The sequence below is a fragment of the Desarmillaria tabescens genome (assembly GCF_030435595.1).
Source record: "Desarmillaria tabescens strain CCBAS 213 chromosome Unknown EV420scaffold_35, whole genome shotgun sequence".
Taxonomy (NCBI): Eukaryota; Fungi; Basidiomycota; class Agaricomycetes; order Agaricales; family Physalacriaceae; genus Desarmillaria; species Desarmillaria tabescens.
In genome coordinates, this window is record NW_026848334.1 from 496,052 (window position 1) to 509,011 (window position 12,960).

At 47.0% G+C, this 12,960-nt stretch overlaps 4 protein-coding genes across 4 annotated transcripts; 2 read left to right on the forward strand and 2 right to left on the reverse strand.

The window, feature by feature from the left end:
- Positions 1-21: 21 nt before the first annotated feature.
- EV420DRAFT_1562559 (peroxiredoxin) lies at positions 22-1,195 on the reverse strand. Its single transcript, XM_060473902.1, has 6 exons — positions 1,059-1,195; positions 987-1,010; positions 846-931; positions 592-790; positions 459-537; positions 22-403 (listed from the first exon to the last, which is right to left on the reverse strand). Exons 1-6 carry the CDS (start codon positions 1,157-1,159, stop codon positions 272-274), a joined length of 621 nt encoding a protein of 206 aa, XP_060327458.1. The 5' UTR covers positions 1,160-1,195; the 3' UTR covers positions 22-271.
- Positions 1,196-3,543: 2,348 nt separating this feature from the next.
- On the forward strand, positions 3,544-5,502 carry EV420DRAFT_1621927 (cytochrome P450; the record flags this gene model as incomplete). The annotated part of the gene is made up of 12 exons (XM_060475751.1): positions 3,544-3,595; positions 3,647-3,971; positions 4,029-4,177; positions 4,234-4,334; positions 4,381-4,448; positions 4,522-4,525; positions 4,605-4,794; positions 4,851-4,932; positions 4,988-5,113; positions 5,165-5,175; positions 5,238-5,355; positions 5,421-5,502. 12 exons carry the CDS (start codon positions 3,544-3,546, stop codon positions 5,500-5,502), a joined length of 1,308 nt encoding a protein of 435 aa, XP_060327459.1.
- An 893-nt stretch (positions 5,503-6,395) lies between these two features.
- EV420DRAFT_1312302 (cytochrome P450) lies at positions 6,396-9,189 on the reverse strand. The gene is made up of 13 exons (XM_060468592.1): positions 9,151-9,189; positions 8,502-9,100; positions 8,126-8,450; positions 7,923-8,071; positions 7,751-7,866; positions 7,597-7,702; positions 7,529-7,542; positions 7,291-7,480; positions 7,153-7,234; positions 6,973-7,098; positions 6,911-6,921; positions 6,732-6,861; positions 6,396-6,666 (listed from the first exon to the last, which is right to left on the reverse strand). The coding sequence occupies exons 2-13, from the start codon at positions 8,695-8,697 to the stop codon at positions 6,585-6,587; spliced, it is 1,527 nt and encodes a 508-aa protein (XP_060327460.1). The 5' UTR covers positions 8,698-9,100; positions 9,151-9,189; the 3' UTR covers positions 6,396-6,584.
- Positions 9,190-10,957: 1,768 nt separating this feature from the next.
- On the forward strand, positions 10,958-12,523 carry EV420DRAFT_1562577 (uncharacterized protein). Its single transcript, XM_060473903.1, has 10 exons — positions 10,958-11,001; positions 11,052-11,119; positions 11,175-11,200; positions 11,251-11,321; positions 11,374-11,397; positions 11,447-11,509; positions 11,563-11,568; positions 11,597-11,752; positions 11,802-12,104; positions 12,157-12,523. Exons 2-10 carry the CDS (start codon positions 11,084-11,086, stop codon positions 12,168-12,170), a joined length of 699 nt encoding a protein of 232 aa, XP_060327461.1. The 5' UTR covers positions 10,958-11,001; positions 11,052-11,083; the 3' UTR covers positions 12,171-12,523.
- The last annotated feature ends 437 nt before the right edge of the window (positions 12,524-12,960 follow it).

The following is a 12,960-nucleotide window of genomic DNA, read 5'->3' on the forward strand; positions in this document are numbered from 1 at the left end:
CATAACAGCAAATATTAACAAGAGCGATGACATTGATATGGATAGCAGGGAACAACAGCTGCGATATTTTGCGGCAGAGCCGTGAAGATATACAATAGAAGGATAACCATAAAACCAACACACAAAAAACCTCTCAAAGGAATAGAAAGCTACGCACGGGCTGATCAAGAAAATGTCGAGTTGAGATAAAGGTTGATCTAGTTCTATCTTCTATGGTTCTATCAGATTTGCTTTCCTCTTGGTGCCGCTGCCTCCATACGTCTAACTGCAATTAAGCCTGACGGGCACGCTTGTTGGGACCATCACCCACCGCCGAAAAGTACTCCTTGGAACCCTTGGGATCAGCCTTCATAGTCTTGTCACCTTCATGCCAGTTGGCGGGGCAAACTTCCCCGTGTTTGTCCTGTATATGAACGTGAGACGGTGAATCAGGACAGAAATATATTTGGATGACACACGGTGAACTGGAATGCTTTGATGAGGCGAATAGTCTCGTCGACAGAGCGACCGACAGGCAGGTCATTGACAGTGATTTGCCTGGCGACGGGTTGTCAAGAAAGATTTTTTCTTTAGGTAAGGGTGGCGCCATACCTGAGGATACCCTTGGGGTCAATGATGAAGAGTCCACGGAGAGCAATACCCTCGTCCTCGAGAAGGACACCGTAATCGCGAGAGATGGACATGTTTCGGTCGGCAATGAGGGGAAGCTTGAGATCGGGACCCAGACCACCCTCCTTGCGGGGCTGGTTGGCCCAAGCAAAGTGGGAGTGCTGAGAATCGGTAGAGACACCTATACGACACGCAAATGAAAAGGTGGACTTTGTTGACGAAAGAAATGCGCGTACCGAGAACTTTAGTGTCCAGTGCCTTGAATTCAGCTAGGGCGTCATTGAAGGCTAGGATTTCAGTCGGACAGACAAAGGTGAAGTCCCTGGTCATTATCGTCAGCCTCGTCGTGCTCAGGATATATTTTTGAAAGTGTGTACATAGGGTAAAAGAAGAGAACAACCCTAGGGGAAAAAAATAAGTTTAGCCGAAATTTTCTGGAGGACACATACCATTGGCCGAGGTAGTCTGTCAAAGAGACATCCTCAAAGAGACCATCGACGACGGCAGCAGCCTTAAATGTGGGAGCAGGGCGTTGGATGAGAGCAACCATGATGAGCAAATGTAGTGGTACGGAAAGAATCGAAGGGATTGCGTTGTCACCATCGCGTGTGTGACTGTGACAATGTAACACTGGCTTGGATAGGGTCGAGCATTCGCACCGCAACGTTGGACCATAATCATCGACCGTTTCTGCTGCTTCTGGGCAACATTATTCTCTAGCTCTGACCAGAAAAGGTACGAAAGCAGCACGTCGCAAATGCGGCAGGATGGCATCTTTTCAGCTTCTCTGGCAGAAGGATCTCTCGTGCTTCGCGTTGTCTCCTGATTACCCTGGACCCAGTTCATGTTCTCAATACTACCGACGGGAATCTATTAGACTAAGCGGCACACATATAAGCATGGGATTCCTCGTAGATTATCAAGCAACTTCCTTTCAGAATGCTAAGCTCTCATTCCTCTTGATATTACGATAGCGCTTGCTGGTATGAGGGCCATCAGCAGATCGGGAAAAAAATTGCCGGGGGTTACGCCGACCACGGTCCGGCGTAATTCTTATCCGCCTTGTCAAGGCCTTATGGGTCCATGTAACCAAGGCACGATGTTGCGACCTTTTCATACGCCATTAGAAACCTACATAATAATAACATGTCCTTCAAGATTGCATAAAATTATTTCCGACTCATATATTGCTACCATAAGCTCAATAATATGCGGTCTAGCTTGCACAGATTGATTGTAAAATGGCAGTAGCGATTGTATTTGTCTCTTAGGCGTGACATATAAATATAATACATATCAGAAGACCCCTATATCTTTGACATCATGGTAGCTTGACTCCGCAGGTCCACCAGAATTGGTGCATTCTTCACAAAGTCTCTCATCCCTACTGCCTTCAGAGCTCTGATCCTTGCCATCATTTCCCTATGTGTGTACGTCCATGACAGTTCCATAATCTAGTGTCTATCTGTCCCCATTTTGTGTGTGGAGACTTGTCTAGCTTTACCTGAGCCCACTAGTCGAATACCGACTTCGCAGCGATTCTTGCGAAGTGAGGGTCCTTTGGGTGTACTGATTTTTCGGCCACACCCCGCTTCTGTGGGAACACAGGAGAAAGGGGAAGCTTACATGATAAAAAGTGATGTGGTGCATTTTATGAAAAACTGAGCATGCGACTAGTGGTGCAAGTTGATTCCGAGTCGGAGGATAGCAACTCGCGATCACCAGATCGACGCGTCATGGTGGCTGTGATGCACCACATGATAGCTCACGGTTCGTTGGTTCGTTTCAACTCAGTTTCCTTCTCCTCGTGGAGGCCCCTGGCCCATTGGGCCAGACACAGACCCACAAGGTCTCCCTTCCTCTAGACCCGTTCTTCTCCGATGTGGACTTCTTCTTCCGAGCTCGGAGCTAGAATAGTTTTCAACATAAATACAGTCACAAGTCAAGGCCCAACGCTAGCATCTCAAGCAACATGCCACCATCTCTCCAAGAATCGCAAACTCCCAACCTACCAAGATCCTCTCAGCCATCAATGCATCAAGTTCAAACGTTGCTCTTCTGAAGCGACGTATTGTAGAGTTGGAGGAAGAAGCGGTCGTATTGAGGGGCACCTGAGCCAAGCATCGGTGAGTTTAGAATAGCTCTCTCCTTGGGATTGGCACCGTATATCATCTTAGGGAGTTCAAGCAGATGGGGTATGTACTTTCTCGTGTGACGTTGCCCTTTAATAGCGTCCGAGGTATCGCGGATGAGAAGGTCCAACAAATTGAGGTGATTCTCTCATATGTTGCGGGGTTGCACTGACATTCTTTTTCCTAGTAGCATTTTCAAGGTTGGAAAGACTTGAATTTCCAAGTTCCTTCCCAACGACAGCTCTGGAAAGCGATTGGCAGCGAAGAGGGGGGAGCGGGGGAGAAGTTAGAACAAATTCGAGTCCATCTATATAAACAGGCACAGCATTAAACGTATATACGCACCTGTATTCTCTTTATGGTAGTAATAAATATGCTATTTCAAGTCTCTCCAAGTCTCTAAGAGTGAAAATATGCATAGTATATACAGCAGGCCACCCGAAGATTACTAGGTGTTATGAACTCACTTTAAGATGTTGCTCATGTCATACTTTCATATGACATCAAGTAATTGTGCTGGTACCTTGCGAAGCTTGACATGCATTACTGACATTGGAAACACTCATAACCATACTTGGAGGATTATCAATTCTTCACGCTTCATATGGGCATATAAGGCTCGCGCAATTATTTCGGACCTTGCCATGCATTTTGACCTTTGCCACGGGCTTATACGGGCATATATATTTTTGTCCAATTCGCTGATGCGATCTTTGCGTGGCACCTCTTTCGTCTGAACAACTGAAATGCCCCACTCCCTCCGGGTCCCAGAGGGCTCCCCTTCATTGATAACCTCCTTGATATGCCCTCTGAGAAGGAATGGCTCACCTTCGCTAAATGGGGAGAGAAATACGGTATGCATTTCATCAAGAAACCATGAGTACTAACTCTTTATTTTCTGCCAGGCGATATAGTTTCTGTTTCTATCCTAGGGCGCCGCTTGGTCATCATAAATTCCATTCAAGTGGCGATCAGCATACTCGACAAGAAAAGTTCTATCTACTCTGATAGACCGGTCGTCGGGATGGGCGGCGAGCTCGTCGGGTGGAAGAACTCCATCATTTTTATGCCATATGGGGTGCGTTTTCGCAATGGTCGCCGATTAGCGCATCAACTCTTCGGCAAAGGCGTGACCATGAAACAATTTCTGCCGATGTTGGAGTTGGAGACGCGTCGTTCCCTAAAAAGAATCTTCATTCGACCTGAAGGACTTTCGGAACACATCCGAAAGTGAGCCATTTTCTAATACTCTATCAGAAACGGAACTGATAATTGACGCGTATTAAGGACTGCCGGCGCAATCATCTTACAAATTTCGTATGGATATGTGATCCAAGAAGATAATGACCCATTCGTGGAGCTGGCAGAACGAACAATGAACCAGTTTTCTCTCGCAACGGCTTCTGGCGGCTTCTTTGCCAATCTTATCCCAACATGTAGGGCTCTGTGATCTCTATGATTCTCTCCGTCTCTAAGAAGCTCCACATTCCAGACTGGTTTCCTGGGGCTGGATTCAAACGCACCGCTCGAGAGTGGGCTTCAACTCTAAACGATTTCGTGGAAAAGCCACATAATTATGTAAAGAAGGAAATGGTAGGCGAATTAACTTTATACTGAGCCGTACTTCAAAGATGTATAGGCTGCCGGGCAAGCTCGTCGTTCCCTGGCCTCCAGTCAGCTTGAACGTGAGATGACTGCCGAGGAAGAGTACGATATCAAATAGCTTGCAGCATCTCTTTATGCCGGTAAGTAAATTATTCACTAAGTATCACACTCTGAGTCTCGTCATCTCCTCTATAGGCGGGGCCGATACTGTAAGCTTTTCCCTTCCTCATCTAACACTTGGCCTGACCAGAGGTTTAGACCGTTGCATCTATTTATGCCTTTTTCAAAGCGATGCTTCTGTATCCCGATGTTCAGGCGAAAGCACAAGCAGAGATCGACGCGGCGATCGGCGATGATCGGTTACCCCGATTCGACGACCGAGAGCGCCTTCCGTATGTCAATGCACTAGCGCTCGAAGTCGTCCGATGGCATACCGTAGGTCCCGTAGGTCAGTATCAAATGCATTTGCATTTCTCTGGATTCTCAACATCATTTCACACTCAGGCCTTCCTCACTGTGCTATCCAGGACGATGTTCAGTTCGGTTATTTCATTCCGAAGGGCTCCTTGGTCTATGCGAACATTTGGTATGAGGACATCGATCCCCTCTGGAGCCTAACCTCATGGATATACCATCTACAGGAAAATGCTTCACAATCCTGCGGTATATGATCAACCATTCGAATTTAAGCCGGAGAGATTTATTCGAACCGAAGGCAGAGAGCCGGAATTCGACCCTTGTAAATTGGCATTTGGATTTGGTCGGCGGTGAGTCCTTTGTCTGGAATCATTCCTTTGATTTATCATAATGTTTCGTAGGATCTGCCCAGGTACAATTTCGCAGCTCGTGACTAACATACATTTTGATGCAGGATCCCGGGTAGAATCTTAGCTGACGCGTCCATATTTATTTCCTGTGCTATGGCGTTATCGGTTTTTACTATTTCGAAATATTCTGAAAATGGCGTCACATTCGAACCGGATACGGAACATACTGCAGGGACTATCAGGTAAGAGATCGGTTTCACCATGTTTTGTAGTGTTATTTTTCATTGTGTCTTTCGTTTCCATTCAGCCATCCGACACCGTTCAAGTGCAGCATTAAAGCTAGAAGCGAGAAAGCCTCAAGACTTATCAACGAAGAACGGTTTGATTAGGAATGTATGTTGACATTGTAATCTCGTTTGCCGCCAACTGAAGACCTATTTATCGACGCAACAGTCTTTCTGTCGGTATGTAACTACCTTATGATCAAGCCTTTTCCTGATTGCTTCAACCAGGATTCTCGAACTCGAAAGTTCCAGTAGAAGCACAGCGTATGAGCACTCCGAAGACATAAATGAGATGTATTTACACACGGAATCCGAACCTTTGCTCTTATTAGCGATGGATCGGTCACCAAGTTATAGCGTCACACTCGTATGACTTGAAGTTTGATACTCGTACATGTGTTTTCTCTCTGTCCCACTCCAATTCTGCTGGTTTTAAAGGTCTTACAAAAGGGAAGCTTTCAAGAGTTCAATGTGACCGCGCTACCACTTTGTCGCAATTGCACCGACGACGGCTTCAAGGGTGTATGCACTGTCAGAGTCGCTCTTACTATCCGACCGGCCCCCTGGTCCGCACCTGTAGTCGATCAAAATCGTTCAACCACAATTCGTTATCCAGTAGCAGAAATTGCCGGTCTCCGATTGAGATCCCTTTGCAACTGCATGAAGAAATGGCATCTGGTTTTGTTTCGTAGGCTTGAATGGCTTTGAGTATAGTCCATACATCGCATCAAAATACAGCTAAATTGAACGTGGCAAAGGTCTAGTAGAAAACCCTCTCGGCCACTGCACCGCTAGAAGTTGCATTCTGTGTAAATCAGAAGCGAGAGTATGCATTTCGTAGTCATATGAGCATCTCCAGCTCACGCAGGCCCGAGGGCCATTCGTAAAGATACATGATTCACATCAAGGACTGATAGGAAGACACCGAAACATTGAGCACAGCTGCAGCATCGAAGCTGCACTCATGGCTGCTGGACGTCGGTCATCACTGAAGATTTCTCGGCAAGATTAAGCAATGATAGATTTGTGTCGAGACTAATACGGCGAGTGCTGCTACTCAACTCTGAATTGCCTGAGTTCAGAATTCTTTCGAATTGGCTGAGACCGGGTAGCTTTCCTCTACATGCGGATAGAAGAGTGGAAAATAGTTCTTCGCTAGGGGCTACGATCGTCAACACCGATTAGGCTCACTCAAATCGTTCTTCGTTGATAAGTCCTAAGGCTTTCTCACTCCTAGCTTCGATTTTGCATTTGAATGGCGTCGGATGGCTAGATATAAACGCCAGGAACATTTGAGAAATGCCGTCCAAAACACAACAGAACTAAGCTCTTACCTGATGGAGCCTGCAGTATGTTTCGTGTCTGGTTCGAATGTAACGCCGTTTTCAGAATACGTAGATATGTTGAAGACAGACAAGGCCATAGCACATGAAATAAATATTGACGCGTCGGCTAGAACTCTGCCTGGATTCTGCATCAACATGTATGCTAGTCACGAGCTGCGAGATTGTACCTGGGCATATCCTACAGAAGCTTATGAGATATCAATAGAAAAGACTTAGGAAGAAGACCCACCGTCGTCCGAATCCAAACGCTAATTTATAAGGATCAAATTCCGGCTCCTTATTTCCTGTCCTGATGAATCTCTCCGGCTTGAATTCGAATGGTTGATCGTATACTGCAGGATCGTGAAGCATTTTCCTGTAGGTGATATGCCATGACGCTAGGTTTCAGACAGGATTGACATCTTCATACCAGATGTTTGCATAGACCAAGGATCCCTTTGGAATGAAATAGCCGGATTGAACATCATCCTCAGAAACGCAATGAGGAAGGCCTAAGTGAAAAATGTCGGTGAGAATCCAGGGAAACATGGATGCATCCGATGCTTACCTACAGGTGCTACAGCGTGCCATCTGGTGACTTCGACGGCTAGGGCATTGACATATGGGAGGCGTTCCCTGTCATCGAATCGTGGTAGCCTGTCGTCCCCGATCACCGCGTCAATCTCCGCTTGTGCTTTTGCCTGGACTTCAGGATACAGAAGCATTGCTTTGAAAAAGGCGTAGATAGATGCAACGGTCTAAATCCGAGGTCGGACCAAACATTGGATAAGAGAAGAAAAGCTTACAGTATCGGCCCCACCTATAGAGAACGAGTGAGAAGTTTCCGGGTGCTGGAAATGAAGAGTTTACTGACCAGCATATATAGTTGCCGCAAGCCATTTGACGTCAAATTCTTCTTCGGCAGTCACCTCACCTTCAAGCAGGCTCGAGGTCAGGGAGTGACGCGCCTTTCCAGCTGCCTAGACATCTTTGAGATACGACTCTGTAAAATGTATCAATGCGCTGACCATTTCTTGCTTTACATAGTTGTGTGGCTTTTCCACGAATTCGTTTAGAGTCGAAGCCCACTCCCGGGCGGTCCGTTTGAATCCAGCTCCAGGGAACCAGTCTGGGATGCGGATTACTAGAGCAAGGGACTTCTCAGATGCGGAGACCACTGTTAGGTGACGAATTACCTACATGATGGAATAAGATTGGCTATGAATCCACCCGAGGCCATTGCGAGGGTAAATTGGCTCATTGTTCGTTCTGCCAGCTCCACGAAGGGATCGTTCTCTTCTTGAGTCACGTACCCATGTGATATTTGCAGAGTTATGGATCCAGCAGTCCTTAGTAGGCATTGATTATCGATGCTGCTACTGACAGGGCAATTAATGACTCACTTTCGAATATGTTCGTGAAGCCCTTCAGGCCTAGTAAATATTCCCTTTAGAGAGCGGTGAGTCTCCAGCTCCAACATCGGCAGAAATTGCTTCATGGTCGCATTGTTACCGAAAAGCTGATGAGCTGACCGGCGGTGGTTACGAAAACGTGCTCCGTAAGACATAAGAATAATGGAGTTTTTCCATCCCACGAGCTCTCCACCCATACCGACGACTGGTCTATCAGAGTAGATGGAACTTTTCTTGTCGAGTATGTTGATAGCCGTCTGAGCAGAATTTAGGATGACCAGGCGCCGCCCAAGGATGGAAACCGAAGCTATATCCCCTGACGAAAAACTGAGTACGTTGTACTATCTATCAATGATGAAAATAATACCGTATTTCTCTCCCCATTTAGCGAAGGTCAGCCATTCCTTCTCAGCGGGCATGTCAAGAAGGTTCCCAACAAACGGGAGTCCTATAGGACCAGGAGGGAACGGTGTGTTGCGACGGGTTCGGCGGAAGAGACGCCACAGAAAGACCAGACTGGCAAGTGCTATCGCGATATCAAGAGTAATAAGGGAGATTAACATTCTGAAGAAAGGATGTTTGATACTGAGCGAGGTAAACGCCCATGCTTATAAGTATGCCACTTAGTCCAAGTAATTCTCATCGGTAGTATTGAGATCCTGAACTGAGTAATCAGCAGACTTGCTGAGATGATGCGAAGCCAGAGATCCTTCCTCGGAGAAGCTGAAAAGATGCCATACAGTAGCATTCTCACAACTCGGAGTCATGCCGGAGCGTTTGTAATGTGTTGTTTCGCATGCTTTATGGTCAGACCCAGAGAAGAACATTGTGAGCACTGAGGGGCAGAAAACCCCGTTGGCATGGTAATATCGAACTTGAACTTCGTCATCCAATATTGTAGCGATAAGTTTCGGGTCCCCGAATTTTTTCTTGATATCCCTTTGTAATTATACAAAGGAACGGCAACTGCTTTGATTTTCAGACTTAAAAGAATTTGGCGCAGCAAATTCACTTACGCTAAGTGCAGGTCTGAGGCCAAGATACGTAGTTCGCGTCAAGAACCAATCGGATGATGCCGGAGCGTCAAGTCAAAGGCAGCCGCATGCATGCCGGATATCGGCTGTCACTGAAAACTTTCCTTTCGTAGATTTATTTCGAGACTACAGTGAGTACTACTATTGCATTCTGAATCACTTGATTTGGATTCTCTCTATCGTTACAGATGATTGCAAGACTATCCGGAATCTTGCAGAAAAGGCAGTGAATGGAATCCACTTCCCGCGGGCCCTCTGTACTCCAGTTATCCTCGGAGAATGTCTCCAGACTCCCCAGCAAAAATACCAATACTCTTTACTCCGCCGTGAAACATCGCAGGCATTCCAACTCCATACTCCGGTCCTACTCGCATCGTTCCTTCAATCACGATTTTCCGATCGCCGAGGAGGTACTTGGGACTTAACTCGACCAAGAGGAAGGAATCCGTCTCCTCACTCTCTTCATCTGCTACAGCGAACGAACCACAAGCCACCGGGCACTCTGGGTCTGCAAAGTTGTCGACGAGGTATTCGCCCAACTTCTGGATGGACCATCCGGCGAATTGCCCCTCGTCACCTATGATAGTGAGAGTTGCGGTTTCGCTCTCGTCCCCGTCGTCGGCTTGTTTCTTGGCTTTGGCCAACCATTCTTTTGAAGGCTGGCCAGTGACGAAGAGAGCAATCTCGGAGGCGTGCTGTGTTGGGGATGGGAGAACCATACTACAAGTTCCTCGATGAGCACACATAGGGATTTTGTCTGCAAGCCCGTACTTTTCTTTGACCTTGTTAGGGGAAGATGGATCTTTGAATGCGTGGTGCCAGCTTCAATACAGGGCCTTATATGATATCGGCAAGATCACTCTTTGATGAACGCGGGCATCAAGGGTATCTTTGATTGGGCGTTAACGTTACCGTACTATCGGCTCACCTCAGTTGAACATGAACATCTTGTGAGTGGTGTCTGTTGTCTGAGAAACTGTATTGACGATTCGACTTCGGGTTGCTGATCAGCCAAGACCGACAATCTCCCGTTGTCCGCATCCCTCTCTAGAACAAAATTTCGTACTGGCTTGGACCTCGACATACTGTTCTGTATTTGTGTCGGGATGAATGACAGTAGCTTTTGCTGCTAGTTCATGAGAGACTCGGGGTGACTCTAGTGGAAAATTCCCCGCCATCGTCGACCTAGGAAGGTATGGACGTGGCAGAGAACGGATGCCTCGAGTGTTATCGTTACCGCACTATCAACAACTCACCTCACCTCAGTCGCAGAGTGCGGAAATATTGCGACTAGTGTCTGTTGTCTGAGAAACTGCACTAACAGATTAGAGTCCAGACTACCGATGATCAAGCCGGACTGACAATCTTCCCCGGGCCCTTCTCTAGGACGCATTGTCCTGTGTTCACGGCGGGGATGAATGTCGGTGCTCTTGACAAAGGTTCACAACGCGTTCAATGCCCGCCCAAGAGGCTGTGTTCTTTTCGCTGACATCGTCGACTCTCTGAGGTATGACCTCTGGAAGAGGAATCTTTGATCGCTTGTTTCTGTTGCTACATGCGACCCTGCTGAAGATAAAAGTGAGAAGAATTGTCGGGAAATGTTGCAACTCTGCAGCTGGCTTGCTAGGGTACCGATTATTACATCACACAATGTTTCTCAGATCTTCATTTTCTATTCTTTCCCTACTCATGTTCTCCTCCTCATCGTCTGCTGTATATCGGGGAATATTTTCGCAGGTGCGTCAAGGTCTCCTGCGAAAACGCCTCACTAACCCTTTTTTCAGACATGCTACCCATACATTTCGCGTGGCAGTCCTCGTTACGGGGCACAGGGTAATATCCACTAATGTTTATGACCCATGTCTCTTACTTGTTGTATGTAGGTGTAGGTATTAACGACTGTGCAGCTATCTATATGGCGGGAAAGCCGTCGACATTGACGAGGGGAGATGTGAGTATTACAACTTTACAGCTTGGCGTTGATTACCTTTACTGACTTATCTTAGGGACGTAATCAAGACGGTGGATGCACGTCAGTGGTGTTCGCAACCTTTGATACAAGAATCTGATGTCTTATCACAGAGGAGGGATCAATGGTCAGACTCCATGCAAGGTAGGTGCCAGCGTGTTTGGCGCACCGGGCACTTCATGTGGTGAGTGAAATTAAAGAACCGTAGAATTTTAATGCTAAAACGTTCAATATAGACGAATACCCCTATGCATCCACTCGTAAGTTCTCTGCCTCTTTATCACGTCAGGTTATATCTACTCTTCTCAGGTGAAGGCGCAGCAAGCGGAAATCCCAGCATCCTTCGATGCATACCCGCGGAGGAAAACTCAAGTGAGAACCCTTGCGGTGACATTCCTTCCAAAATGATTGAGCGAATCGTGTAGGTGGAGGTCAACAGCTTACCCAATTCTATACCAGACAGGGGGTTCAACCTGGAGATACTCTTTGACGTCGGATTTGTCTGGGGTCAACCGATTTACAACAACGCCGGTATACAAACCGGCACGAACCCACCGGTTCCGGCGGTGGCGGTCCAAATGTGTTACGCGCACCCAACGCAGCGTGTAAACGATGGTAGAGATACTTGCCCTCTTGTTCCTGGAAGTCACTAACACACTCCTAGGTCGAGAATTCCGGATGGTCCTGACAACGCAGTTGTGGAGACGGGCTACATCGGTCTTCCGCAGGAAGACAGCGGAATTGCAGGAGATTACCGCTGAACGGAAATCTACTGTTGTTGAACCGCTCTGGGTGAAGACGGCGAACAACCTTACGATGATGGTGTATAGCGATGTCAAGTTGGGAAGTCCGGTTTGGAGCGATGGCGAGGATGGGAAGGATAAGGTAGTTCGTATTATCAAGCCTTCCGATTCGGACTATCCGCCGAAACAGTCAACGAAGAAGGCGACTGGAAACGAGTCTGATGGTATGGAGTCGAAGAAAAATACTGGCGGCAAGTCGACTAAAATGGCTGGCAGTGCGACGGCAATGAGACCAGTAGAGTCAACGGCGTCTAAAGGTAAACTTGCCACAAATACGAAATCTATTATGGGCGTTATACTGTACAAAAATTCTTTTGTTCAGTAGGGAGGACACCACTACTTTTGATGGTTCCCAGCACTACTTTCGATGCTGGTGCTTGTTCACCGTCAGGGTTAGGCTCACACAGCCACTTCCCGTTTGAGCGATACATGTGTCTCAATTTGCAACCACTTAGTGATCCGCCACTACTTCAAGTTCGCAAGTACATTTACAGATCCCGATGGACACTATCACTCAACGACAAACCCCTCGTCGCTTGCATTATCCGTGGCCGCGGGCACATCATTGTTTGCACATATTTCCAGCCCACTCGCAAAAATCTTGAAATTTTCGTTCTTACCTCTCCGATTTCCCTCCTCTTTTGAAGCTCCATTGATTTGCGTGCGCAAATCTTGTTCCTATGGACGTCTTTAATTAAACCTCTGCCGCTTACTCACAATTGACGTTTCGCCTTGCATTTCCGCGACCACACGTCCGAGATTTTGGGTCTGGCTTTGTACTGGAAGTTGACTGGAAGCGAAATTCCGAGTTTTGTAAACTTCTTTTCTATTTTGCTAAAACATTCTTGTATAGTCATTGATTATTATATATATTCCGAGGGTGCTACTGCATTGGCATGGACTTATATTATCCATACAAGTTCTAGGCTTGGTGTGAATGCGCCATCAGCGGCAGGTTCGACGTCTCGGCAATGCCCGGATCTTTGCGGACCCAACACGGACGTTCTCAAAAAGTACTTG

Coding starts and splice junctions, on each gene's coding strand:
- EV420DRAFT_1562559 (XM_060473902.1), bottom strand. CDS start 1,159: ATGGTTGCTCTCATCCAACGCCCTGCTCCCACATTTAAGGCTGCTGCC. Junction 1,011..1,058: donor ACAGACTACCTCGGCCAATG/GTATGTGTCCTC, acceptor TTTTTCCCCTAG/GGTTGTTCTCTTCTTTTACC. Junction 932..986: donor GTTCTCTTCTTTTACCCTAT/GTACACACTTTC, acceptor GATAATGACCAG/GGACTTCACCTTTGTCTGTC.
- EV420DRAFT_1312302 (XM_060468592.1), bottom strand. CDS start 8,697: ATGTTAATCTCCCTTATTACTCTTGATATCGCGATAGCACTTGCCAGT. Junction 7,235..7,290: donor GCACGCTGTAGCACCTGTAG/GTAAGCATCGGA, acceptor TTTTTCACTTAG/GCCTTCCTCATTGCGTTTCT. Junction 6,667..6,731: donor CATACTGCAGGCTCCATCAG/GTAAGAGCTTAG, acceptor GTTTATATCTAG/CCATCCGACGCCATTCAAAT.
- EV420DRAFT_1562577 (XM_060473903.1), top strand. CDS start 11,084: ATGGCGGGAAAGCCGTCGACATTGACGAGGGGAGAT. Junction 11,120..11,174: donor CGACATTGACGAGGGGAGAT/GTGAGTATTACA, acceptor GACTTATCTTAG/GGACGTAATCAAGACGGTGG. Junction 11,322..11,373: donor CGCACCGGGCACTTCATGTG/GTGAGTGAAATT, acceptor CGTTCAATATAG/ACGAATACCCCTATGCATCC.